Source organism: Rhea americana, unplaced genomic scaffold (assembly GCF_003343005.1).
Source record: "Rhea americana isolate MKP2758 unplaced genomic scaffold, rheAme1 scaffold_120, whole genome shotgun sequence".
Lineage (NCBI taxonomy): Eukaryota > Metazoa > Chordata > Aves > Rheiformes > Rheidae > Rhea > Rhea americana.
In genome coordinates, this window is record NW_028185262.1 from 95898 (window position 1) to 123225 (window position 27328).

General features: G+C 44.3%; 2 protein-coding genes across 10 annotated transcripts in view; one reads left to right on the forward strand and one right to left on the reverse strand.

Moving 5' to 3' along the window:
* LHFPL4 (LHFPL tetraspan subfamily member 4) overlaps nt 1-1478 on the forward strand; it is a 4698-nt gene extending 3220 nt beyond the window's left edge. The window contains exon 3 of the mRNA XM_085324678.1: nt 1414-1478. Within this exon, the coding sequence (XP_085180804.1) occupies nt 1414-1478 (65 nt within the window). The remainder of the gene's footprint in view (nt 1-1413) is intronic.
* Nucleotides 1479-2214: 736 nt separating this feature from the next.
* Nucleotides 2215-27328, reverse strand: part of SETD5 (SET domain containing 5) — a 67397-nt gene continuing 42283 nt past the window's right edge. For 4 of the 9 annotated variants that reach the window (XM_085323874.1, XM_085323890.1, XM_085323917.1 and 1 more), the window contains 9 exons: nt 25550-25792; nt 22675-22804; nt 19887-20152; nt 17687-17743; nt 15736-16203; nt 13830-14116; nt 10677-10810; nt 4679-4752; nt 2215-4494 (listed from right to left, as the gene is read on the reverse strand). In XM_085323874.1, coding sequence (XP_085180000.1) covers nt 3895-4494; nt 4679-4752; nt 10677-10810; nt 13830-14116; nt 15736-16203; nt 17687-17743; nt 19887-20152; nt 22675-22804; nt 25550-25792 — 2259 coding nt within the window. In that variant the 3' untranslated portion in view covers nt 2215-3894. The other 5 variants (XM_085323883.1, XM_085323925.1, XM_085323908.1 and 2 more) reach the window with 5 other exon arrangements.

Genomic DNA, 27328 nt, shown 5'->3' on the forward strand with positions numbered 1-27328 from the left:
GCCACGGAGGCTTGGCGGAGGTGCGCCGGGGCCGGGCCAGGCCGGAGGGCCGCGAGCGGGCGACGGCGGCTCTGCCCCCAAGCACGTGTCAGCGCGGGAGGCGCGGAGCTCGCCCAGGGCACGGCACGGCACGGCACGGCACAGCACGGCGCGGGGGAAACGCTGCTGGGAAAGGCAATGAAGGGCTACGCAGGAGCCGTGACCCAGCCCGGCGAGCCGCCCCGGCCGGGGCGCCCGGCCGCCGGGACGTCGCGCCCCGAGGGGCGGCGGCGGGGGGAGACAGCGCCGAGCTTCGCCCGGGCCCTCCCGCGCTGCCAACGCGGCCCCTGCCCGCCCCGCGCGCCCGGAGCGAGCCGCCCGCCGGCGCCCAGGCCTGGCCGCGGCGCGACTGCTGTTACTGATCCAATTGGAAAACCAAACCAAACCAAACGAAATCAGTGGAGAAAGGAATACAGTAGCTGTAATATATCTGTATTTTAGTACAAAGTTTGATACGGTGTTTCACAAAACCTTATTGAAAAATATAATTCAAACCAGATCATCTCTGACCCCTGTGGTGTGGCTGGGGCTCGAACCAGGGCCAGCGCGGGCAGCGCCGGGGCCGGCTCCTCCAGGGCCCTGGCGTCGCGCTGGGACGAGCAGGATGGAAACGGGCCACCAGGAAGCCCAGCAGAGGCAAATGCCAATTCCTGGAGCTGGGAGGGAGAAGCCCCACACAGGGGCAAGAGGAACCTCATCCCCAAGAAAGCCGGGTAAGCCCAGTAAAGACCAGTGAGATGGTGGGGGCTGTATAAGGGCAGGCTGAGAGATGGGTTCATCCAGGCTTTAGCAGAGGTGGTGAAGAGGCCATTGCTGGGACGGGGCAGAGAAGACGGAGCCAGACCCCTCTGGGCAACGCCCGGGGATGGGGCAAGAGCCGAGAGCCAGGCTGCAAGAGGGGAAATGCCAGCAGGTATCGGGGAAAACTGCTTCACCATGAGCGCAGTCAACCACTGGAGCAGGGGCCCAGGGTCTTCTGGCACCACGGGGATGGGCTCCGCTTCCCCGCTCAGCGCGGCGAGGGCAGCAGCCTCATCTCCTCGTGCTTCCTCAGGAGGAGGAAAGCTCTGCCTGGGACAGGCCATAGGCAGCTCCCTGGGGACCCCGCGCGTGCCGCAGCATCTCCCAGGGGATGCGGAGGAGCCAGGCGCACCCTGGGTGCTCTGCCAGGATTGCTGCAGAAACATGGCTCACATAACCAAGGGGACAAGGCCACGGGTGCTGGGAGCGGTGGGGTCTGGAAGGTGGCCCTCATGGGGCCTGGCCTTCAGCGCGTGGCATCAGGCTGCTGGCAAAAGCACTGCTCTGCAGCAGCAGTGGCCAGGCCGGTCTCACATACAGGCTGTCCGTCCACCTCCCTGCCTACTGGCACAGGCCAGGGCAAGGGGAACCTCATCCAGACCTCACCTGCAGCGGCCTCCTGCCCCCGGCTGCCATAAGGAGCACCTGGACAGCTTTGGAGGGGCTGGAGAGCAGGGAACCTCTGCCCGCAAGCACAAGAGCAGCTCTGGCATCAAGGAGCAGGGCTGTGGCTGCCCTGGCTTGCATGGCTCCTACCGAGCAGCCCAGACACATGACGTGAGGCACCAACGCTGAGCAGCGGTTTTGGGAAGCTCTACTCAAGCTGACAATTTGTTGCGACATCAAAGCTTCGCCAAGGCAGAATTATTACCGACAGGCAGCAGAATAGGTTCCGCTCATTTACAAGCAGCTTCCCAGGGGCTGGGCAGCAAATCTGCAACAACCTCGGGGGCAGATGTGGTGTGCAACTCTAAGTTCCTTGACAGAGCTCCTGGTCCAAGAGGCAAGGGAGCAGGCAACTCCATTCCTGTTCAGAGTCTTACTCCAGAGAGCAGCAATTACGTCCCCTTGGCCCCAAGCTGGCAGCGATGCTTAGAGGCATTTGAAGATGAGCACTGAAGCGCTCTCAGCTTGCCCTATTCTAGATTCAGGTCCATCACAGAAAGGCTTCCTAAGGAAAAGGCAAGCGATATTAAAACTCAAAGCACTGTGCATCTCTGCACCACAAAAATCACACACGTGCTGGCCAAAAGCACTGCCACTACGTCCAGGAAACAGGTTTTGAAACAGGTAAAACTGAGCAAGACCCGCTCCCCACCTACAACCTCCGTGGGCAACGGCATTTAAGGCAGAGAACACACAGACTTTCCAAAATACTGGTTTTCAAGTTAAGTATTTTTATTATCAAAATTATTACATCTCTTGTGAAAGTTCAAATGTTACAGCATGGTGTAAAAACTCCACTAGAGTAAGAAGCTACAGCCCCCACCTTTCCAAGAGCTTCCCAGGGTCCCTCTCTCCTGCATACAAAGGTGCTGGAGCCTCTGCGCAGGGCTCTCCCCGCAACCCCCTTCCTGCCACCTGGCAGGGCAGAGCCTGCCTGCCCCATGCTGCTCATAGCATGAAAGGGGAGGCTGCACACCCAGGGCTAAGCTGAGTGAAGTTTACACCTATTTTATACAGTATACAGACACCCAACTGTGGGGTGACAAGTTCCATCCCAACACGCTCACAGCCAGACAGTGTGAGAAATTACTCTTTGTTTCAATATTTTAAAAGTCTCCCCTAGGTTGAACAAACACCTGATTTCAATTGTGAATTAGAGAAACCTGTAACAGTCCTAAAAAAGGAAGAAGACTGTGCATCTGAAAGACAGGGGAGACAAACTCACAGCATTATGTTATCCAAGAGAAAGGAGAAGTTCCACTGCAGCACCAGGGATGACACCTGTCGTATATTAGCTAACCTACTATGGTTATAACTGAATATAAAATTAGATAAATAAAAACACGCCCGATATTACAGTAAACAAGTGAGAAAGAAGCTGGCAATCTTATGGAATTGAACAGACAGCGCACTGTGTTTGGGCTGGCTCTGCTGCCACACTCAGCGTACAACCTCGGGTGGGAAAAACTCTGCACGACACTTTGCAAAGAGCATCTGGCTTGGCATAGACCCGGGTCCCCACCAAATATGTAGCACACCTGTACTTACCACTGCTACCTGTTTACAATCCCTCCACAAACAGGCGCTGCCTCCTCAACCAGACAGCCTCCAGCACGCCCCGCTTTGCCCGTCGGGCCCCAGCCACCCCCTCCAAAGCGTGCACTGACAGATGCCCTCCTTGCGCTGACGCGTGGCAGCACCACCCCAGCAACGCTCCCGTTCACAGACCCGCGCCTGGCACGGGATCACACCTCCTCAGAGCAGCATGCTACAGTGCATCCCAGATCCCTCGCAGCGACAGGCACACACGCTCCAACTCCCCATGCTAGTTCACATTTGCGGAGACTCTGTTGTCCTGGAAAAAGATCTGACCGTGGCAGTCATGACCCAGGCCCAAAGGCAGCTGTGTGCGCTCATCTGCTTGTGACTGGAATGATCATAACGGATTAAAGCCCTCCCCAGAACGCACTGAGAACCTGACCTACAAAGAGAGCTTTGGGATTGGAGTTAAACTTCCCCAATGTTTTCTTTAAACTGCTTTCATATTAAAAAAGACGTCCGTACTGCGTGAGTGACTATGGCCATGGGCACGGACAAGAGGCAGAGGCTGCACCACAGTCATTGCACTTGAACCACTTGCTTTTTTGCAATGTACCCACGCATCAGGAACAGCTTTGCTACAGTCTCTGCCTCAGAGAAAACTGCATTCTCCTACAAGGCCAGAGGCCAATACTGCTCACAAATCTCACCCGTGCATTTCAGACCTCAGCCTCTGACCCCTGGCACCCCAGCATCAGGTGCAAGCTCCCAACACTGGCCCAGGAGCCACTTCCAGAGGTGACTAGAAGGAGCTATGGGCAGTTTTGTCCTCCACGAGTCCAGGCAACCCTAGGAAAGTCCTGTCTGAGTCTTTACTCCCGAACCTTGAAGCTGCTGAAGTCTGTACTGATGGACACTGCTTCCCCCACGGTGCTGATAGTGTTGTGCATTAGAAATCACTGCCCCCCTGGAGCCCTGGTAAAGAACAGACTGCCCAGAATTCGGCAGACTGATAGTCCGCAAGTCTGACTGTAGCGACCTAGCACTTTGGGGAGCAGAGGTGGAGCCCGACGCTCCTGTGCGGGGCTGAGAAACAGATTCGGAGGAAAGAGAGTCCACAGGTGTTTGCTGTGCTGGGCTGGCAGCAGCAGGGCAACTCTTCTTCAGGAGGCTGCCGCTGACACTGCCAGAGTGCTGCTGGCTGCTGTAATACCCCAAGTTTCCTGTAAACAGGGCAGAGTCTGTGGAGACCGAGTGGGCAGGGCTGGAGTACGAGGTGGTGGAGAGGGATGTTTCTGAGGAACCATGAGAGAGGCTGTGTCCTGTCCTCTGTGCTGCTGCTCGATAGCTGTATCCACCAGGAGATGGAGTAAGGTGTCCTCTGTAGGGGGAGGAACTTTGCTGGAGAAGGGTCTGTGACTCTGCCTGGGGACTATCAGACTGCAGGAGCTGAACAAGTTGGTAGGAAAAAGAAAAGGCATGTTAAGCATAGACTGACTTGCTCATTCTCTACCTCCTCGTCACGCAGGACTTCAGTATAGCAAGATCAGAAACAACTGTCCACCAAACCCAGTTTCCCCTAAAGTTGTTTAGCTTCTCATTTCAGAATGTGCAAAAAAGTGACAGAATTTACCTGGTAGCTGTATCTAGAAGGACTGTAAACTGCTGGTCCTTTGAGGGCATCTGGAGTGTCTCCTTCTGCTGTGTCTGTAATGTACAGCACAGCCAAGATGTTAAATTTCACCCTCTGGACTGAGGTCACAGTAGTTCCCCATCAAATGACACCTGCACACACCGCAGCTGTCTTCTGTACACAGCTACAGAAGAGCTGCTTCTCCAATCGTTGGCCTTTCAGAAAGCCAAGAACTCTAACAAAAGGCAACTGTAAAATCTACCAGGCAGTAAACAAACTCAGCCACTTCCCTCACACAACCTCCACTCTGGTTTAGCGCAAAGCTCCCTGGAACAGCATTTGCCTTGGTCCAGTCTATCTTAATGGCTCTACGTGGTGACACCGCACAGCTTTCCCTTGGCTTTCGAGAAAGGTATGAGAGGTAGAAAACAGTTTCTAAGGACTCGGTAACTCTCCACTCAACCTCCAGCATGGGAATCCACAATGGCTACAGTTACAGCTGAGGAAAGCAAAATTGTCCTTCCTTAGAGGAACTGTCAGCAGCAATGTGTTTTGGATGACTTGGATTCAGCTGTAAATATGAGAAGGCAGGCCAAAAAAAGCAATGCTTTACAACAGTCCCGGAAAGCAGCTTTCCTCTTCGAATCAAGGATGGCTTGGGAAGATGACTAGACAGGTTGATCTAAATTCAGCTGCAACTTTTGAGTCCAGTCTCAGAATCCCATGTTCCTGAGAAGGAGCATGTCTATGCAAAATATTCTAAACCACTTCATCTCCAAACTGAGATTATAATCATGGCAAGACCTTGCAAGGTGAAAGAGAGGATATGCTAAGTCTGACAGTGTCCTCCACAGAATAAATCTGAGGTCCCATGAACAGTCTTAACAGGTCAGTTAAGACTGTACAGCACATCTGTTAAACGTCACTGACAAAAAACAAAGTTCCCAAGTGTTACAGGCCCACGGTAGACACTGAATGAATTAAATGCGAACATCAGTGTGTTATGGCAGCAAGGCCTTGACCAGTCTAGACTATGCTGCACTGGCCAGACAGAACCATTTTGCATTTGGAATAATCAATCTGTCCCTCAACCAGCTTTCTGCTTGTGTGAGCAACTCTTGAACTCATTCAGAAGAAAATCAGTCTGTGGTGCTCAAGTACCCACTGACATCCATGGTTCTTCTGTGGAACCACCATGTTGGTCGGCATGTACCATGCAGACAGGTTAGAAATATCAGGGCTATAAACAGGCCCAAACAAGGAGCCTTACATTCAAAAATATTTCTGATAATAGGGAATTATCAGAATTAGCATGGTATTAGCCCTTGTCTCTTGACTTTGAACATCTGTCCATGAATTGAAGAAAGTCCATTAAAAGATGTATTAAGGCCTCCTGACTGCAGCTTCAGCATAGGCTTATACGCCCTGGAGAAGATCTGGAGCTTGGTGTTAATCTTCATTAAAAACAAACAAACAAACAAACAAAAACTTTGGCGAAGAAAGATCAAGTTCATTAAAAAAAATCAAGGAAAAAACAGAACAGAGCACAAGAGATAGGAATGTTTATACCTAAAACTTGTGAAAAGTCTGTGTGATTTTGCTTAATAGCCTGTAGTAAAGGAGATTTCCCTCTGCTCGGACAGTCTCAGTGCACATGTTCTTACTATAATTTCATTGTGGAGCTGTTGGTTCTCCTGAATAATTTTTTTCTTAGCTTTTTTTTTCCACCCCACATGGAGTTCTACCTACCAGTTCAAGCTTATTAAAATCTGCCTTCTTAAATTCCACGATCTCTATTTGGTTAGCTTCCTTCTTTGCCTTTGTAAAAGCAACAACCCAACGCTGCCTTCTAAGCTTTATGTTCTCAGCCAGCTCCTCTTCCTTGGATATCTATGAGGAAATAAGCAATGACTAAACATGACTGCCCACCATATGTTTTCACAGGAAACATATGCAGGGTCACTGTTGGTCCCTTGTAGGTAGACACACAAATGTGCAGGTAGCATCACAGCCCAACACTTTGAGGCAGAGCCTGGATGGCTCTGCGCCTTCCTCGCTGTCTGACAGAAGTTACAGACTTGTCTGCCGATGCCGGTGCCAAGTGAAGTAGCAGGAGCTGCAGGACTGCCAGCAGACCAGACAGAGAGGCCTGCCACGCAGGATATTCTTCTGACTGTCAGTGGCATTTGCAGAGCTTCTAGAGGAGGCAACAAAAACCCTTCCTGCTCACGAAGCTCCCAACATCAGCTGTGGAAAAGCGACAGGAGGGGCTGGTAGCAGGAAGAACTGGAGAGCATGAGACTGCATAGTGCAGTGATTTCCACTACTCATCTCCCTATTTTTTTCTTTTTTCTTTTCTTTTTTTTTTTTTTTTTTGACAGATAACTTTTGGTAAAACAGGAAAGCGGTTTTCACATCAAGTTCTCTAAGTAAGTAATGATGGAGTATCTTGCAGTTCCAGCAAATTTGCTAATACCATCCAGGGTCAGGTATATCCCTGCACAGCCAGCTGGTGACACGTATTTCAGTAGCTTCCTACAAGTGTAGCTCACAGGGATAGGATGGATGCTGCTTAACTCTGATCCAAGACAGCCCAACCTCTATGCAAGTCCATGGACTGCAAAGCAGGACTAGTGTCTCAAAAACCAAAGTTCTTAATGCAGTGTGTCCTCTCATAAAGGTACCTGAATTGTGTGCGAGAGTGCCCTGTCAAGTGTCAGCAAGGCAGTCAACAGCTCTGTCTTCTGAATGAAAATGTTCGCTGCTTCCCAAAAAACCATCCAACTACCACTTGTTTGTCTCCCTGAAGCTCCTCCCTGTATGTGTATGAAAACTGAAAGAAAGGTCACCTGAGTAGCCAAAAATAATTTCGAGCCAGGACAAAGACACCTGCAATTCAATCAGGGCTGCAAAGATCCAGAGGAATAAGCTTTTTCTTAACAGAACCAGCCTGAGACCAGACCTTGGAGGGTAGGTGATTTTTTTATACCACCAAATAACTGAACTTGAACTGGCATAGGCAAGAAGTACTTACTGCAAGTAACCCAGTCACTTTGCCCCAGCTGTTTTTCAATTGTCACTGTTGTAACCACGGGGTTTAAGCTAGCAATCACACTTCTTTAGGGGACAGCAAAACTGATGAGACCAGATTTCACATCAGAAATACAGGCTGCAGCCTAATGTGACAGAGCTGCAGCATCCCAGTCACTCTCAGCAGCAGCTTTTGGAATGCCTTGGTGAAATAGTGTTGGTATTAGTATTAAATTTGTGTGGCAGATATCTCAGTCATAAAACAGGACACGTTGGCTTAGTCTGCTCTGTACTTCTACCAGAGGTCTCCTTCCCATTTGGCTTTGCACCAGGTACACTGGCACAAGCAGTGTCAGCAGCACCTGCAGCTTTGCGGTGGTTGTCCTCTCTGCGCCAGATCATGGTTGCTGGCTTAGCTAATCAGAAATCTGGATTAAGTCAGCCTGTCCACTACTGAGGCTCAGAAGTCTTCTTCCTCAGGACACAGGACCTTCACAGACCAAGGAGTAAAACTTCCAGCACATCCCCTATGTGTTCTCTCTGAAACTACGCCTGATACACCAAGTAGCTGCTTATTATGGGTGACATTCCTAATATTGCATTGCAGAAGTTTTCCTGTCTGAACTTCATTCAGCCTTCTACAAATTGGTGTGATCTGTCGCTTCTTACCAAAGCCACTCTATTCCAACAACACTACCTTTACATACCCCCCAAAGATAGCCCCTAGTTTTCTGGTGTATTAAAGACCAAAATTCACAAAGTCTTTCAGTATCAAGGACTGTACTTTGATAATGTCAGTGCAGAAGATACTGTAAATAATATAGCAAGATGAGGTTTCTAGGATCTCCAGATTGCCAATATTTTGTTTCTTGAAAGGCCAGGCACACCAACAATGCTATATACGTTACTGGCAGTTTCTGTTCACAGAAGTTCTTGACAAGATTAAAGAGTAGCTAAAGACCATAAATTACAAAAGGTGAAAAAACTGTAATCTTTCTGAATTTGGTTTACGCAAGCTTAAGACAGATAAAGCTACCATTTCCTCCCTCATTTTCCTAATATCTGCCCAAGAAAAGATACAATGCGGGAGTGGGAACTACTTCTTTTCTTGGCAGTACTGACTTGTGTCAACCTAAAGTTTATATGAAATGACAACCTTAACCCACAGCTGCAATTCTCAGAAGCATGGCAAGCTCACAAAGTCCTCTTCATTCATACGTGCCTCAAACTCCTCAGATTTTTTTTCCTGTATCATCATCATCATCCATTAGGGCAGCAAGCACGTATGGTCAAAGCTGCTGCAGGTGACACCTGGAATAGCACAGATTCAACCACTCATTTGTTTGACTGATAAGCAGCCCAGAAAGCAGGCAAGGGATGATGGCTCAAAAAAAGCTGCTAGAAAAAATTGCAAGAGTATGCAAGAGAAAAAGATACTGTGCTATGCTTGAAAAAAAATCTGTCACGTAGAGCATTACGTTTTCACTTACTGGAGCAGAATGAGGTTTTTATGTAAAAAGGAAAAAGAATGGATTGACTTAGGTGAAGACTAACTCCAGACTGACTCTCAGGTGAGACTGAAAAGTCACATCCATACGGAATAAACTACGCAAAAGACTTGTTGCAAGAGTCTGAATTTTGCCTGCCCTTCTTGGCAGTAACCACCAAGAAAGTTATTTCCACTGGTTACGACAAGAGAGGGGAAACAAGCTCCCAGTGACATTTGATAAAGTAGACGATCCCCCTCTCAAGAATACATGAACAGAGACATTGAGAAATATGCTCTTACGTGCACAGAAATAGCAAAACCCTGGATGAGAGGCCAATTTGCAGAAAGCATTCTAGAATACACCTTCCTTAAGCTGCTGGAAATGTCTGATTGGGAATGAAGTACGTATCTTGCCATAAAAAAAATGCACAGAACTTCGATAGCCCTGAGGCAAGAGTTGCTATTGCTGCTGAATTATCTAAAGAGAGCTCTGAGTTAGTTTAGGTTAAAACGCTCTCGCTTTTCCACATCTAAAATTCCGCACGACTAGGTTCTGGTTTTTGAAGAAATTCAAATCTCCACTATAAATCATCAACAAGCCAAGAGTATCTCTAAGAGCTGCTAATAACAGTCCTCAGCTATGTATGTTGCCACGAGCCCCTACTTTTTCATGTTTGTTATTTAAATATGATGACCCATCGTCATAAATCCCAAGTGAGATTAGGGTTCTATTACGCAGAGTGCTCTGTTACTGAAAAACAATCCATGCTCTACAGAGCTTGCTAAATAAAAGTATTTCACAGTTGGGAATTCAGGCAATGATGTACTGATCTGTCCATCTTACAGTAAGTCTCATCTCACTCAAACCACAGGTGGATAGAAGGGGAGGGGTAATCATTTCAGCTCAAGTCACAAATACTCATTAACTCTGCATGATATTCAGTAAGGACATCCCTTAATTCAGAGAAGAAAGGAACAAATATCTACACAGAACTCAATTCACTGCAGTTATTAGGTGGGATTTTACATAACTGGTAAGTATCAGAACTCAAGGAACCAGGAAACTTCAAACAGAAGTAAGGCTTGGAAGCTAGTTCTTCACACTGCCTAAACCCTACGCCTGCATTCTGGTGTGATATATCCAGGTATTCAAATAACTATAATTATTAAACGGTAACATCTTCACCCCAGTACATAGGAGCAAGTAATGGTTAACACAAATTTTTCAAGGTCAAAGAAGCTGTTCCCAGCAGAGCCAAGATGCAGGTGATCTTGAAACTCAGAGGTTTTCCAGATTTCAGAGGAGATGGAAATAGGCTCAAGAGATATATCTGAATCACAGCAAAGTTTGGTTTGTAGACAGTTTTTACAAGGCACAGGTAGTGTTAAAGATGAAGGTACAACTAAGTATGGACAAGCGTACAAAACTGAGCCAGTCATTTCCCATCAAACAAGCGTTCAAAAAGCTCATCTTCTTACCTGGATCTCTCTCAACAGCACCATCAGCTGTAGGTGAGGATTCGTTTCTCTGGGATACTTTTGCACCACTTCGCAGAACCTTCTCAAGTATGCCTCGGCCCTCTCGAAGCCTCTCCACTGATGTTGGAACCATCCTGCAACAAAAAAACCAGTAACAGCTGAGGATTGTTATAACGCAGCTGAGAGCAATGTGACCAAAGCACAACGGGGCTGTGGGGTCCTTGGTATAATTTCAAGACAGGCTCGTCTTTAAAATCTCAAAAGTTTCTGCTTGAAATCACAGGTAGGAAGTCAAGACAAATGCAAACCCCTGCCATACAACGGAGGGATCAGAGAACACCAGCTCTCTTCATAGATGAGGAATAAAATTTTGCACTGCTTCTGCAGTGTAAATACCCTCCTGTGGGATTTTAGACTGTCAATCTCTGGCTACCATGACAGCACTGCCCTCAGAAAAATATAATTTTGCTCTCATCAGAAACACGTTATAAACATCCAGCTCAGTAGACTCCCTGATTACAGAATACCTTCTCCCAGAAAATTGTTTCAAGCTTCAACAGCATTTTGAAAATTTTGGTGGTGTTTTGCAACTAGATGTAGTTATTTTGCAGAAATCCCTTTTGTTTGAACTAAAAAGTAGTAAAATCAGTACTTTGTGATAATACTGTGTCAATACAGAACAGTTATGTAGTGTAAGGCTCCCGGAGCAAAGCTAGCCTGGCCATTTTGCCCATTAATCCTCTTCGGTTTTGTGAAGGTCTCCAGTCAAGACTGGTGCTAGATGCTATTCAATTATTTATCACAGGAGTCTGGTCTGAGGGTGAAAAACAGAGGTGAAGTGGCTTTTCTAAAGCAAATCCGCAGGAGAAAAAGAGAGTCACAGATAACCCCCAGATCCCTACATCAATATTCAATCTACCATTCACCAGACCATCTGAGTCTCTAAGTATGTGTTTCAACATGTAGAACACCAGCACCATTATCTGACATTCTCAACACCTTATCCTAGGCACTGACAAATCTGTGCCCCAAAAAGCCCGTAATTTAAATATTTAAAAGTGTTAAATGTACTGCATTCCTTAAAGGTAAAAAAGGTGCTTGTGTGGCTTAACACTATATTAACAGGTTTCCACTTTATTTTTTAAATATACTTGAAAATTTGCGATTTACATTAGATTTTAATTTTGTTTTGTCTTACAGCCCAGACACTGAAGTTCACCCCTCTGACGCAGAAGGGAGAAGGTGCCAGAGTTCACACCTCATGGAGGTGAATGGGGTGAGGGGGTGAATTCACACCTTCGTTGCTGCTATTGTTTTGCTGGAGACAGTTTTCTGCAAGGCTGGGTTTACTGGGCAGCAGCACATCTGTTTACATTGTGATGGCTGTATCTTGGCAACTGAAAGAGACAGAAACTTCATTTTTTTTAAATGAAAGCTACTGGCAGATACTGTAGAATTCAGCAAAAATCCGGACAAGTCTAAAAATTAAGGCATGTAATTTGAGTTCCCACCATTTTCTTCTGTCCCTAACATTATGTTATAGTGAACGTCTGGAAATCTATCAAAAACATATGTACTCAGAGTTAAAAATGAAATTTGTTCACAGTTTTAACTCATTAACATGCACTTCCTAAAATATTTTTAAAAGTGGGAAGGGGCTGTACATTTGCTAGCCTCACCTATTAAAACACAGAACAGGAATTAAAATGGCAGCAAAACAACTTACTAAACCCATTTTAAAACATATCGGTATGGTTTCAACTTTTATATTCAATGTCCCATGACAATATGGTCTTTAGTCCCACACTATAATACTTACTCTTGAAATCATACAAAAAACTGGAGCCAGAGCATCTGCCAAGGACCAGCAGATGAAGCTCACAGAATGTAAAGCATCATACTGGAGGAAGGTTACCATACTGACACCTCATTTCCAACTATGCTTTTTCATTCAACTACGTTTTTCATTCATCCTCTTGCAGGCAAAAGGAAGCAAAACAGGAGAAAGGAAGGGGATATCAACACTTGTACAAAACAGATTAGCAATTTTGGCTATAACTGTTTTGCATCAGTCCCAGCCAGTCCCAACATCTGGCAAAAGGTCACCTGGTAGAGAGAGTACTGACAGACAAGTACAATATAAATTACTTCTATAAGTCTCCACTTAAAGTGCTGATGACATTCAGGGGGATAGGAGGACTGAAAAAGGTCAGGAAATGGATCTTGCTACTTCTGTAAATTCACCCAAAACAGTGCTTCTCAAGCACTCTCAGCATGCACTTCATATTTCTCCTTCCCTTTAGCATTGCTTGGCATCTCTTCCCTTGCCAGCCTCCATTTATATGAGGAGTTACACAGGTGCATATGTGGAGAATCAGCATTAAGAAAGGTATGTCTTTTTGCCTGGTGTCCACAAATAGAACTTGAAAATAAAGCAGCAAAGCCAGCGTATTACATAACTCCAAAGAGCAGAACATGTAACTGTCACTACTTACAGATAACAATTCAATATACCATGCTTCAGTACTGAGGTTCTTAACTTTTTGGACCAGAGATTATCATCAATTTTAAAGCTTTTGAAGACAAGCATTTACTCTCATCAAGCTCTCCACAGTAACATGATAAAGGTGATTTTTCTTTGTCAAGACACCGATTGCACTCTGGTAACTGCTCTTCAAGCTACTTGTGCAGAATGCTAGGAAAGTCAGAGTTGTTTCAGATACTAGCCCTGCTTCTTAAATGCAAAGTTACGAAGGGCTTTGTTGGCTTTCTTTCTGAATAAAAACTAGACTTAGTATCACAAATGCCCAAACAGAGAGGAGGTTCAGCAGCAGAAAGATCAAGGTTAAATTCTCATTGTCAGAACAAGATCTTCAAATTTGTGTCCTTAAAAAGAAACTGGTGGAAGACAGATAACTGTTTAACTTAACATCTTTCAAGACTAATTTCACTCCACCTTAACTAAGAACGAAAGGGCAGACTGAAAAGGCTGCTGCTATCCTTTGTGGTTATTTAAGCAATTGCCAGACAGAACACTGCAAAGAAACCCAACGCAATCCATCCAACTGCACATATTGTTATGGAAATGGTCCCTAGAGAGTTTGTCTGTCTCTGTGGAGACATCTCAGGCTTGCTTGGAGGGATAACACTCACCACCTACTGCTGATGTTCTCCTGGGCTCTGCAGAGTAATGTTGATGAACTACTCCCCCTTGAGTCTGGTGGGCTGATATCTTCCACGTGAGGCAGGGAGGAATGAGAAGGGGAGAAGCCACTTTGTGGGGAGGATGGGGGTCGTACTATGGAGCCCGGCAGGCTGTTGACATCTGTGTCAGTCACAGAACTGTTGCTGCCCTGTCGCGTAGGAGTCCCTGTACATCGCACTGTATCGCCTCCCTCCTTGGCTTCCTGTTTCCGCTTGCGATATTCTAGCAGAGACACCTGGGAGAAAAATACGGCCATAAGTCAGGGAAAGCAAGGGATTGAGGAAGAAGAGTAACCTGCCCCCACACATCATTTCTGAAGCCCATTTCTCTGCATTTGTAGAGAAAACTAAGAGGCACATCGAGATTATGCATCCTCCTGAATTTGTAGGCACTCTGGAAAGAGAGCTAAAAGGTGCAAACTTGGATAACTCATCAATTGCTTTGCTTACCCACATCTTTTCATTATGACCAATACTTGAGCAAAAATACCTAGCTAGTTTGCTTCTCCAGCATTCCAGAATTTCCCATTCCTTCATTATCAATTCTCAGTGACTGATTTAAACATCAAGCCTCTATATCCCCATCACTCACTCTCTCCACAGCTTGTTAGATTTTATATAATGTGAATCATTTATCTGCACATCTCAAAATGGAGAGAAAAAATCTTTACAAAACTGCTATCTTCAGAAAACCCTATTCATCTACAGTGGAGCAGCCACACTACTGCTAAAGCCTTGACAAAGCCTGGCACAGAATTTTAACCTGGTTAGAGCAGGTTCTTGATCTGGTATCTTAGCAGTCAGTATTCCAGACTGCCAGGAATTTTGTGTCCTTTCAGATTTGTCAGAGAGGGGGACCAAAGGGTCCTGGATGATGCAGACTTGTAACATGGTTGCAAATATTTCTTCCAGTTCAGCGCTTACCATTTCAGTTTGCCTTCTGTTAGTGTTATTTCAATGCACAGTCCCTCGTGAAGGACCACCAGAAAGCAGCTCAGTTGAAGAATTTATCACTAGGGTTCAACCAGTTTTATGATGCTAAAATACCAAACAGGGAACCTCCACACATCTCAACACACAAAGGTTTTAAGATACGTATAATTGTTTTAAAAAAACCCTCAAAAACATCAAGAAATGGAACTGAGATGAAGACCTCCTATCTAGCTGGACATTTATGCAAATGATCAAGCAAAAAATTCAAACACAAGAAAGACACTGCTACATATCTCTGCATGCGAACTTCTGATTTGCCATTTTGACTCCATTTTAGTACCATGTGGTCACTATTACAAGAAACTAATACACATTTGTTTTCTATTAAACAATATTCCAGTGTTTCTAGTTAAGAGCTAAATACTGAGTAACAGAAGTCCATCTGCTTTTCTTGCAGTGTTACTGCACTTCCACGTTAATGAGCTTTTGCTAATAAACAGGCTGTATTTTCTTTTGAAACACTACTCATTTCTAGTAAGGATCCTTTTCATCCTGGTAAATAACTCCTCCACCAACTAGAAAAGTTACACTCGGTTATCGCTCAGGGTCTTCGCTGAGTTTAACAACTGCTTATGATGAAGGCTGTTTGCATCATGTTCTCCTTTCTCAAGGCCCTAAGGAGTATTTTCATTACAGTCATTTTCTGTCACCTCTCACATTAAAATCTTGCTTAAAAGATTGCTCCCTTTAACAAATTTCAACAGTTTTCACTCCTACTAAACACTGGATGCCTGGATTACTTGCCCAGATTATATTTTAGTTGCATTCTGTTTTCTTCATTCGCCCTGTAAGCCTGTCCCATGGCATTGACTGCTGCCGCTCAGGTTCATACAAGCTACAGTTCTTTCACAAGGATACTTGCCTTCTTCCTTTGGGGAGGATTCTGTGGAGCAGATCTGACTCCCTCGCAAGCCCGCTCGCCACACGGAGACATGGATCCATGCACTGTCTCTTTAAGCAGCCCTGACTCGTGTCTGCTGAAATATCCTTCAGCAGGAGAGCCGCAGCATCCTGCTTCCGAATTCATTGGCTTTCTGTCTCCCGAAGGAGCAGAACCCCGCAACAACCCATCTACACGTGGCATAGCGTTCAGGGGGGAGAAGGCGTACATTAAATTAAACTCTGTCCGAAAAGCCTGATCAGAGCTTCTTAGCAGCAGCTGTGCTTCCCCACTTTTCCCTGGGAAGTTGATCTCTGATGCAGAGTTTATGGAGGGTTGTGGAGCCAAATCAGAGGGTCCAAAGCTGAGCAGTGACGACCGTTCTGGGCAGGTGTTTGTACTGGAATCCAGGTACCCACTCTTCAAATCCAGGTCTGTTCGGAGGCACAGCTAGAAAATCCAACAAGGACAGAGGATGGGGTAGGAAGTTAGGAAAAGGGTCAGGTAAGGGTGGGGAGAAAAACTTAAGTCAGCAAGCACCCCATATAATGCTAACTTACAGCTCCCAGTTCCTTTCTTATCACCCCTTGGGCCCCTTCCTACACTGTTCTCTTCCTTCTAGAGAGGAATGTTTTGGGGACTAAATAGTAATCCAGTTTAACATTTCAGTATGAGATGCCCTTTGCCCTCTGGCAGTCTTACTGCAGGAAGAGGACAAGGCTCAGCACTACCCCTAGGCAGTCAGTGAAGAAAAGCTGGCATCTTTGATTGCCCCCATATATCCCCAAGTTAATGATAACACCTAGTGCTAGTGGTGTTCATTATGAGCACAGAACAGACCAGATTTCCAGTCCAATTGTTGTTTTATCAGCCAAGTTCTTAACTGTCCCAAAACCTACTAAAGATCACTACAAACTGCAATACTAAAGCCCAGGGCTTTAAAGTCATTTATTTTCACTTACTGTTGACTTCAGCTATCTCTAACAATAGTACATTAATTTAATTTATAATGTATTTCTACATTTTACTTTCTCTAACAAAGTTGTATCATCATCTTTGCTCTGTCACAGCTTGCACTTCGCACTGACACAATGGTATATCCACTTTTCTGCTCTGTGCCAAAAAAACCCCAGGAGAAAGGCATGCTTGTCTCCTTCACCATAATAATCCAGAATCTTGGACAATGAGCAGAGCTGGCATGATTTCATCCTTTTTGTAGCACTACCATGCTCAGTGAAAAAACACAGCTGCATCAGGCACCAGATCTGCCCTACTGCAGCTACTGAGCACATTTCCTCTGCTGTGTTACAGCTCTGAGGAATCTCCCACATTAGAAATGAGTGCCCATTTCCCACAGCAAAACAGTCTCTGACCAGAGTACTTCATATTTTAAAATAGGCTGGCAGCTAAACAAAGTACTTCTCTCTTGCATCACCTCAAAATGCTAAGATTGCAAGTGAACAAGGTAATAAAGGCTAAAGAGTGCAGGCCAGGAGCCAGACAGAATTATCAGTGAGGATATTCTTATTTCTTCCTCAGTTCCTTTTTTGCTGCCACAGGGTAAGTATCATACACCACTTATTTGTCAGACTAGGGCCGACACTGATTATGGTATTTACAGTTTTCCCAGACCTCTTGCCTTCACCTCAGTAGCCCAGACCCATTAGGTCTTCACATTGCCCGTTTCCTAGCAGTGTCCACAAGTGAACAATAAATTCCAGTCTTCAATTTAATCTCACTTTGACTTCTTTGCTCTCCTGCAATAAGCCTGCAAGCTCTCCTCGGTCCTACTGCAGCTCATGCTCCACCCCCACTTGCTCACTTTCCACGAGCCTCCGCGCTCTCATCCCTCCCTTTCCACCACAGCCTCAGGCACACACACAAGCACGTACACACACTCCGCTGCAAACAACTGAGATGGTGTGATAACTACCTCGGGTGACTGGGACTCAGGCCTATGTGCAGGGGAGCTCTCAGGGGAGGACACGTTCTAGAGGAAGGAAAAGCATCTTGTTATTCATCTACTTAAAAAGTCAAGCAGCAAAAACAGAAGTAAAATACAAGCACAGAGGTTAGCCACAGCTATTTTAAACAAAGACTATTCCGGGAACTTGCCTCAGCTTAGATGACAACTCTACCAGTTAAGGGGCTTCTAGAGCTTCCAGAAGCACAAAGACAGGACTTGGCTATTGTGTTTCATGCTTTAACTTAGTATCCAAACTACAGCGCATAAAAGATGAAAATAAATGGCATTATTTCTGATGCCATCAAACAGAATTTGCACCATAAAATATATGAGAAATCAACGCATGACATTTAGTCCAAGGACATGTGAAGGCTGAAAAGCCTAGTTTTGCCCCAGGACAGCTAAGATTCCCCAAACAACAGTAAATTTTCACAAACTACTCTAGAAAACAAAAAATGGCTCCCTCAATCTACCAGAGTTCTTCATTCCAGCAGAAGTCAAGAGAATAGGTATGAACAGACAGCTTTTATGATGCACCATTTGAGTACATATCAGGAGTACAGTGCATGTGATGTTATGCTTAAAGCCTCCCTCCACAGCCTTCCTTTCCATATTACTAAGCAGCCCTAAAATAGAATCAAAAAGGAAGGTTGTTTCCCCAGACATACAGCGCACCATCAGGGGAACAGAACAGGAGCAACTGCCCTTTGCCAAGCAGAAAAGCTCAGAAAACTCAGGAAGCCTCTCAATCTTCTAAGTTAGCTGAAAGAGCTTTTAACAGACAAACCCCACAGAAAAGAAATGCACATTACTATGCTAAAAGTCTCTCCTTTGAATAAGGGTGGGGCTAATCTCAAAGTCTGAAAATTGAGTTAAAACCTTAGCCTGTAAAAGACTGTCCAACTCAAACTTCAAAAGTTTATGGGACAAGCTCTTCAGAGAGCACCTAGAGGATATTAATCAGAAAGGAAGCTCCCAAAAGACATAGCTAAAAAAAATGTATTTTTCAGGAAGCTAATGGTGGACTATCTTCCATTCACTTGTGGAAGCTTGTAAACTGATGGAAGAATCTTTATTCTGTCCTCTTCCCACAGTGCCACAGTCACATAACTGAAGTATTAAAACCCTTAAACATAGTGAAAGGCTTAGAATTTCACTATGTGTAATTTAACCTGCATAGTGGAATGCAGGTTAGAATTGATGATAAATAAATGAAATAAACACGACATTAAAAAGGAAGTGTTATGAGCTGCATTTAGAGAAATACGTAAGTTTAAACAAATAAGCCTAATGTCTACCAAGACACTTTTCCTGGAGGAAAAGGAAAGCAAGAAGGACAAGCGAAGTATAGGTACCCAGAAAAATCCAGATTTGCCATCTCTTATAAACAGCAACAGAAGTAACTAAGTTAGTACAGGAAATCAGTGACTAGACTGGGCAGGTCCACTGCAACACTGCTCCGATCCGCCATCTCAACCAGAGCACAGGTAGGGGGAATCATTTTTATATCAAGCTCTGTGCCTGAATCAGTCTTTCTACTCTCTCCTCTGTGCTCCACAATCTTCTTCACTAACCTCAATGACCTCCCTCTCAGACAGCTTTCAAGAGGTTCTCACAGAAATAATCAAAAGCACACTAAGCTAAAGTACCACAAACAAAGGACTGTGTGCATTGTTTCAAAACAGATGAGATTGCTGCCAAAAAGTCTCCAATATACAGGCAGTCATTGCATGAAATGTTTAATAGTTCTAAATGGCAGAGTGTGGCAGCAGCAGGTCTGAAGAGTTTTTTTTTTTTTTTTAATGAAAACATGTAGTATCAGAACCTAAAATAAAATTGGAAATGGCATGGTCGCGATCCACAAGCACAGTGCAGAAACACCAAGTGGAAGCTCCTAGATGCATGGATAACCTTTCCATAGAGTTTAGAGCACAGGAAATCATCTGCACAGTCTGCTCAACATTTCTGCAGATTTTGCAAAGAAAGCTATCCTGAAATGAAAGGCATAAGGTATTTTCCTGCTATATGGTCAATAGAAAGGAAAAACAAAGAATGCACTGGAAGCTGATCAAAGACTTCTGTCATACTTGGGGTTACTGCAAGCTGTTTAAGGAAAAAGGAGCAGTCTTTCCCCTTTTTGGCATTCCAAGTCTCCTGTCAGAGTTACCTCAAACTGTAGTGGAGTATTGCAGCGACTAGCAGCTAGAGAAGGAATTGGTGAGAACATCACGCCACAACCATTGCGACTCTCTTCCTCTCCTGGCAAAGATGAGCAGGGTGTAGCCAGCTGTGGGCTCACTGAGTCAGGAACTGAAGGGATGGGAGGAGGAGGGGTGACAGGAGACAGAGGCCTCAGTAACTTCTTAACGCTCTGCTCCATCAAGTAGCGAGACTTCCATTTCTTCAGAGGACTCAGTAAGTCTGAAAAACAAACTGAACTGAGGATAAGGTTGCACCATTATTAATCGCAAATCACAGGCAATCTCCTACTGCTCCCAACTCAAATGGAGCCCACAGATCTCTAATACAACTATGACAGACTCCTGAAAAAGAAACACCTGTGAAGTACCTCTACACCAGTTATCAAGACAGGTCTAGATACTGACAATAAAACAACACACTGTGAAACAAGGAAGAGAAATATTTCAACTAGCAGAAAGTAAGTATGGGATAGAACAGGGGAAGCTAGGGAAAGGGAGTCAGAAAGCGATAAAAACAGAGATGAGAGGTCAGAAGGAAATGTCACTCCACTACTGTTATAATCGAACCACAGATAGTTCAGTTTTCATTAACTGAACTCAGTAGCTCTCTATAGGCTGTATCAGCGCAGTCCAAAGAAGTTAATTCCCACAAAGGATGAATCCCTTCTCCCAGACCTACTCATCCTACATGTGGTGCCTGTACTTGCTCCACCATTGTGATCTGTAATTAAAAACCTGTTAATTTTTTCTGAAAAATACTCCACATATATTGGTAGAATAAGTTTGCTGACTTAAGCTCACAGTAGAATAAAAGTCACAAGAATGCTTTCAGATAACTAGTATACAGTGTCCACAGAGGTTGTGCAGTGTGCAGAAGCAGAGTCTACTCATTTTAATATCAGTCCAACCTGCAGACTCTTCCCCTCATTGTGCCTTAACCAGAATGTCTCCTCACCATCTTCTATCCTATTATTATCTGAGGCACTCAAACTCCAGGGTGTAATCAATCATCTTTTTTTTGATAGCCTTCCTTCAGTGATCCGTTTAAACCTTACTCCTGTCGTTACAGCTACTGACACACTGATTCCAATAGTCCTCGATACAGTATGCATTTTTCCCCATATTGGCTTTGGATGTCTTTCAGCTCCAACAGATCTCTTACGTAGCAACCCTAAAATGTCCCTACCCTAAAATGTCCCTACTCTAAAGAGAGAAATTCTGAGTCTCTTCTCCTTTAATAACCAGGACCTCCTTACTGGACATCACTGATGGTAAACCGGTCTAATGGAACAAATACAACTCTAGTCTAGTAGTCAACCCCATGTCAGTGCTTAATTTCCAGCTTGCCTTTTATTTGCACCGAGCATTGTCCAACAGAGCTAAGTCTGGCGCTGCTTCAGTTATCTCAGGACCTTTGCCACGAGTTTAGGTTTATCTTCTGTTTTTATTTTCTTATTCCTGATCTCACACTAACCTCCACTCTTCAAAAACCTATCCAGTGTCTTTTAGAAGGCTTGTTTGTCCCTTGTTCTCTTCACTTCCCCCAGAAAAAGGGTCAAACAAAGCCTAGCAAAATTAATTCTCAGTCCTACTAGAGCAGGAGATGTAATAGCCCCTTGCTCCCTGCTGTTCTTTTCCTAAACCCTCCCACACTAGAAAGCCTCCAGCTGTTTGCCTTCTAGTTCCCAGCCAGCTGCTACTAAGCCTCTCTTCTCTCTTCCCACTTCAGAGCTTGGCCAAAAGCCATTTGCCTGCAATGCCAAATCCCGTTTCAACCAGATCTGTTGCAGTCCTCAAACTCCCCCATGTTTTCAGCAGCAAAGTCCTCCCAGAACTCCAACAGCTCCATAAACGGAGTAATGCTTACTTCTGCCAAATCTGCCTTCGCAAAGCTGCCAACCAACGTAGGCTTCAGATGCCAGGAGTCAGTCTGTCATCAGCATTAAGCAGTCTCAGAAAAATTAGTGCTGTTTAGTTTTGGCCTTATGACTTCTGCAAGTGGACAGGGGAGTGTTCACGTCTTTCCAGATACACTTCAAATGTATTTCAAAATACTGTATTTTTAACGTACAGTTTAAAAAAGTGATCAATTTATAAAAAGTGCTCAGTAAATTCTGCAGTTTACTTGTTTGCTTCTTCATGTCTTGCTCAGGAATGTGGATTTCTGGGTTCTGGCACTCTATTATCTGTATATTGCATAGCTTCCTGTCTGTCATCCTTGGAAAACTGATCTCTGACTTAGGCAGATCTCCACCCTCTTTCTCTGTAAAAATACATTCAGATAAACTATTTAAGATTTCTGCTGCTTTACTCAGATTTTAGCACCTCCGTCTTTGAGGCTTTTATTATTTAATCATTTGCTTATTACATATATGCCTGCAAGATTTTGCTAGAGCTTTCTACATAGAGCAGATACTCAGTTGCCTAACAGCACCCTGCTGAAAAAGAGAAGACACTGCACTCCTTTTTCCCTGTTGGACAAACATATAGCACTAAGGTTAGTGATACAAGAAAAACTGCATTTTCATAGGAAAATACTGGGAAAGCTTATACATACTCAGTGCTAGAACAGGACTGTAGAAATCTGAATGAACAGCAAAGTAGCATTCTCATCTGTCACAGAGACATGCTACCATGCAGCAGTACATGCTTCAAACATTCAGATGTCATCCAGTGCAACTATCTGCTAATCAGTAGCTTCCTGCAATTTCATTCATAAGCACCTGAGCTGCCCTGATGGTGCTAAGTACTTACCTGCGTCATCTTTGCAGATGCTGGAAGAACTGCTGTTCTCATTACTTTGGTATAGACACTGGGTTCTGTTCTCTTGTGGAGCTGGTGAGGTCTGAGTCATCCCCTCTTCCAGGGCTTGTTTGATCCAGCGCTGAAACAGAACGAGACTACATAAACGTGCAACCCCTCCAGTACTTTATATGTAATTGTGCAGGATGCACTCCAACTCCTACACTTTTATACAGCAGGACAGACAGCTCAGGACTGACATTATCTCCTTCACATGCACTCAGACAGGAAACCTGCTAGAACACAGCTGTTAATGCTGAATCTAACAATGACTACAATGGGCCTGAACATACATTCTTGATGAAATGTATTCTAGGGATTGTAAGTCTTTAGCAATAACATAATAAATATATTTATTAATATCTATCCTTAATAACAGATAAAATCCAGAGGTCTGGCAGCTAAGAACTGTTAACAGCAAGTCTCACTGGGGTGAAGGGGGGGGGGAAGTGATCATCTGTCTTAAAAATCTGATTTCTGCAGGAAGCCCTGGTTCCTGCTCAGAACCATGAACATATTGGTCCCCTGCCCTACTAAGGCGTATTAGAGCTGCACACAGATTCTGCTCTAACAGCTCCAGCAGAGATACGGCTGAGTTCAGCCACAGAACAATTCTTCTAAAAATGTTTTCTGCCAGACTGAGAAAAAGAACAAAAAAAAAAAAAATTGTTAGAACATGAGCAGCAGTTTTTGAAAGGCTAAACAAGAGAAGAAAATAAAGAGAAGAAAATAAGGAGAAACCATTTCTTCAGCTATAAACAATGAAAACCACAGCTGGAAAGAAAATGGACCAAGAAGAACGTTTCCTGTCTCATCCAAGTAACCAAGAATGGAAGTCTCAGCAAACCAGCTGCTACATTGTGTGTACCAGCTCTATACCTCAATACAAACAGACCACTGAAGGCAGGCAGGTGGGAAAACTCTGCTTGCTTTACTATATAAAAAAAATGTAATCAAATGAAAAGCATACAGGTGATTCAGTAAACCAACAGCAAAACTGCAGGAAAAATACAGTAATTTGCATTTGTGTAGTTTACCCAAGGGATTGACTTTACCAGCCTTTTATCCTCCTACAGAAGTTTAAAATCACTACTTCCCCTTTCAGTAAGCCATAGTTGTTCTACATAGCATCAACATGTACCCTATTATAGATACACATATACATCTTAAAATTCCTCAAAGCTAACCTGAGAGCACATCAGAAGCTCAGTGCCCACAATCCTCAAAGTGAAACTGTCACAGTTGAAAACTTTAGCACAAGGATGAAGGGCAGGTCACGTACTGCTTTGATGGACTTCACTACTACAGAGCTGACACCTTTTCTCTGTTCAAATAGGTCTCAACAGAATTCCACTGCAGCCACTAGAAAAAACAAGGAGCATCAACCAGTCTGGAGCGCTGCTACCTCAAATACCTCTGACAGCCCAGTCACTGTACAACACGTAATTAATATGAACAGGCTACACAGTTCGGTTTCCTTGCAAGGTTTCATATATTGGCATGCTTTGGATACAAGCTGAGAACATCAGCTGAGGTTTTATTGGCATAGTCCTTAGTAGTTTAGCAAGAAGCATGCTGGCAACCCAAGAAAATATGAGATGTAATCTATTACAACAGCCTTAACAAATGAAATTTTGTGACTGAGTAGTCAGAAGCAGACAAGACAAAGATCAGGTCTTAGAACAGTAGAGCTGTCAAGCTCTTGACTATTTCTAGACCTCAGCTAGTGGAAAATGAAGTCTTCCCTATGACAGTTTTCTAAAACATCCTGAACATGTGAAAGTCAGTCTTTTCCCTGCAGGACATCTCCAGTCAGCATCCAAGCTGCTGTAGTAGCGACAAAAACACCAAAGGCTAGCAAGCATTTTCATTAGAAAGTCGGGCAACTCCCACGAAGTGGATGAAAACGCTTATTAGAGCAGTTGTTGGTGATTTACTCTCAAAAAGTAGAGATAAACCAAATGACTTTCTGCAACATCTGTTCTGGTCACAGAACCTTTCAATATTTTATTAATTACTTAGATGATAACAACAAGCAGCATGCATAAGTTTTTAGATGACATCAAGCTGAGAGGAACTAGAACGTGTTGGAAGACAGTTTTCAAAATTCTTAGTAAACTGGGAAATTGATAGGAAGAAACAGGATGTAGCTCTGCAAGGACTTGAGAAAAGTACCAGTACCACGCTAAGTCAGAAAAAATTACTTGTGAAAATACAGGCTAGAAAACTAATGAATTGTTCTTACAAACATAGTAAGTCATGAACCGAACATGAGTCTAAATCAACTCTTTGGAAAAAAAAAATCCAATCATGTACAAAAAAGGGTACAAGCTAGGACACAGGGCAACATTCTCCTTTATTCACCACTGAAAATGCCCCAGCTATAAGACGACATCCAGTTTTGGACACTGGACTTCAGAAAAAACAACCAACCAGATGAAAGCCATCCACAGAAGCAGCAGTGAGAATCAGCATAGGATTAGAAAAATTGGCAAAGGTAGGAAAAGGCTGGAGCTCTGGGCTTGCTCTTGTGAACAAACTCAGAGCTTTGCTAAATAATAAAGGCTCTCCAAAGACAATGAACCATGACCAAGGCACTGTGTTCTTGAGGTGTTTTGCAACATGGTCCTACTCTCACGTTACCAACCATTTTCTGACTGTAAGAGGAGAGGGTTGACAACACACTGTTGACTGCATCAACATATCAGACAGTGCCATCTCCATAGGAATACATAGAAATAGGTTCAAATATGATACTGCAGCTTTATGAGGATGTCAGTGACAATGTAAGCTCAAAACCTGTGAAGGTAAACATGAACATACCTACCTTCTTACATGAGCTGTAAATTCCATCCAATAGAAATGACCTTCGACGTCTCTCAGGGTTGAAAGGTGAACCAAAACGAATGTAGTGTTTAGGCGTGGTACAAATTAGAGGGGAGTGGATGAGACCTGGCAACATATTTAGGGTTGTTGCCAAAACTGTCGGGTCTGTAGTAATGCGCAGAGGGCATTCCATGGGACACTCCTGCTTTTCCGCCTTATCATTCAGCCATTCAGTAACAAGATACTGAAGAAAACAAAAATATCAGTGTAACTAGCAATTGCAAAGAAGAAAGGCAATCAGCACAGTGGCATACGGGGAAACAATGCTGAGGTCAACTTGCATGCTACGACCTCTCTGCTCCTCAACAAGGAGGAGGAATGCAGCCAGGACTTCTTGCATCAATCCCAATTCTCATCCATTTGCACACAGCATCTAGTTTATACAAGTAGCTCGGTTTTATACTTCCATCAATCTTATTAGAAGGCTCTCTCTGAACTTGATCACCTTGTTCTAAATCTGTTTCTAATTGCAAGCCTAGATGTATTAATGGCTAACTTATTTAAGCTCAGGATGTGCCAAGCATCCACTGTCTTCTGCTGTTTCTCTCCTATCCCTTGCAAGTTTCTCCTAGTTGGTACACTGGGGTTTGCAGTCATGTTCCCTCTCAGTCTTCTGCTCTACTAAGCTGAAAACTGACCTGTTCAAGTTATTCCAAACAAACACCACATCCCCAAAAGAGGCTCCCACTGATTCCCACACCCAACATCTTTTTGTGACACTCTAATCTTAAATTCCACCTAATCCTTACTACACAAGGGCTCCACTCCTTAATCTCTTGTTAATAAATCCAAGAGACCCTTTGTTTTACTGTCCTTTACAAGATGCAACATTAAATTATTTCTAGTTTTGTTGTTGTTTTAAGCAATTTTTACTACACCTTTAATTTCAGCTTCCTTGGTTGACAGTCTTTTTCTCCTTGCTCTTAAGATACTAGAAATAAGTAGAAGACTTCTTGAGATGGTATTCATCCTCTGTTGTGTAAAGCTTTTTCATGTACTTTTTTTCTAAAATTGCCCAGCATCTCACAGATGAGTGGGTACTATCTCAACTTCAGCGTGCCTACAGGAGCCCTCCTAATTTTTCCTTCAGCTGTGCCTGGCTTTCTTCCTTACTGCAAACATCATCAGAAATCACGGCACTGCCACTCACACCCATGATCTGAAAGTTACTTTCCCTTCAGACCTCTCTCCAAGGCCCTTTAATCTCTTCCAAGACACTGCCTTTCTTTCGGACTCTAAAGCTAATGCTCATGCCCATATTACCAGCATCTGGTCTTTAAATGACTGCTACCCTACCTGATACAGCTTTAACAACCACTGGCACACTGCTGCCAAGAGCTTTTCTCACCTCACGGTGTATAGGCATATCAGCTTTTCTCATCTTTCTAACATGTACCTTGCTCTCCTGCATGAACAATAGAAAAACTTGTTCTCCTCATCAAGGCCTTTCTTGGACATCTTCCAAGCTTCCCACTGCCCTCAACATCCAGGGCCAAGACTGTTGTTTCTGCCTCCCTTACACAGGGTCCAGCCTCCACCATCCAGTTCCTTTTATTGCCAAGCCTCTCCAGCCCTTTTATTGTAGGGCCCCTCATGCTGGAAGCAGTTTTCTCCCCACGACACAAAGATGCATCATTTACTTCCCTCCAGTCTACCTTTGCTGAGCCCAACCGTGAGACTCTACTTATTGCACCTGTACCATCCTGCTGGTACCTATCTT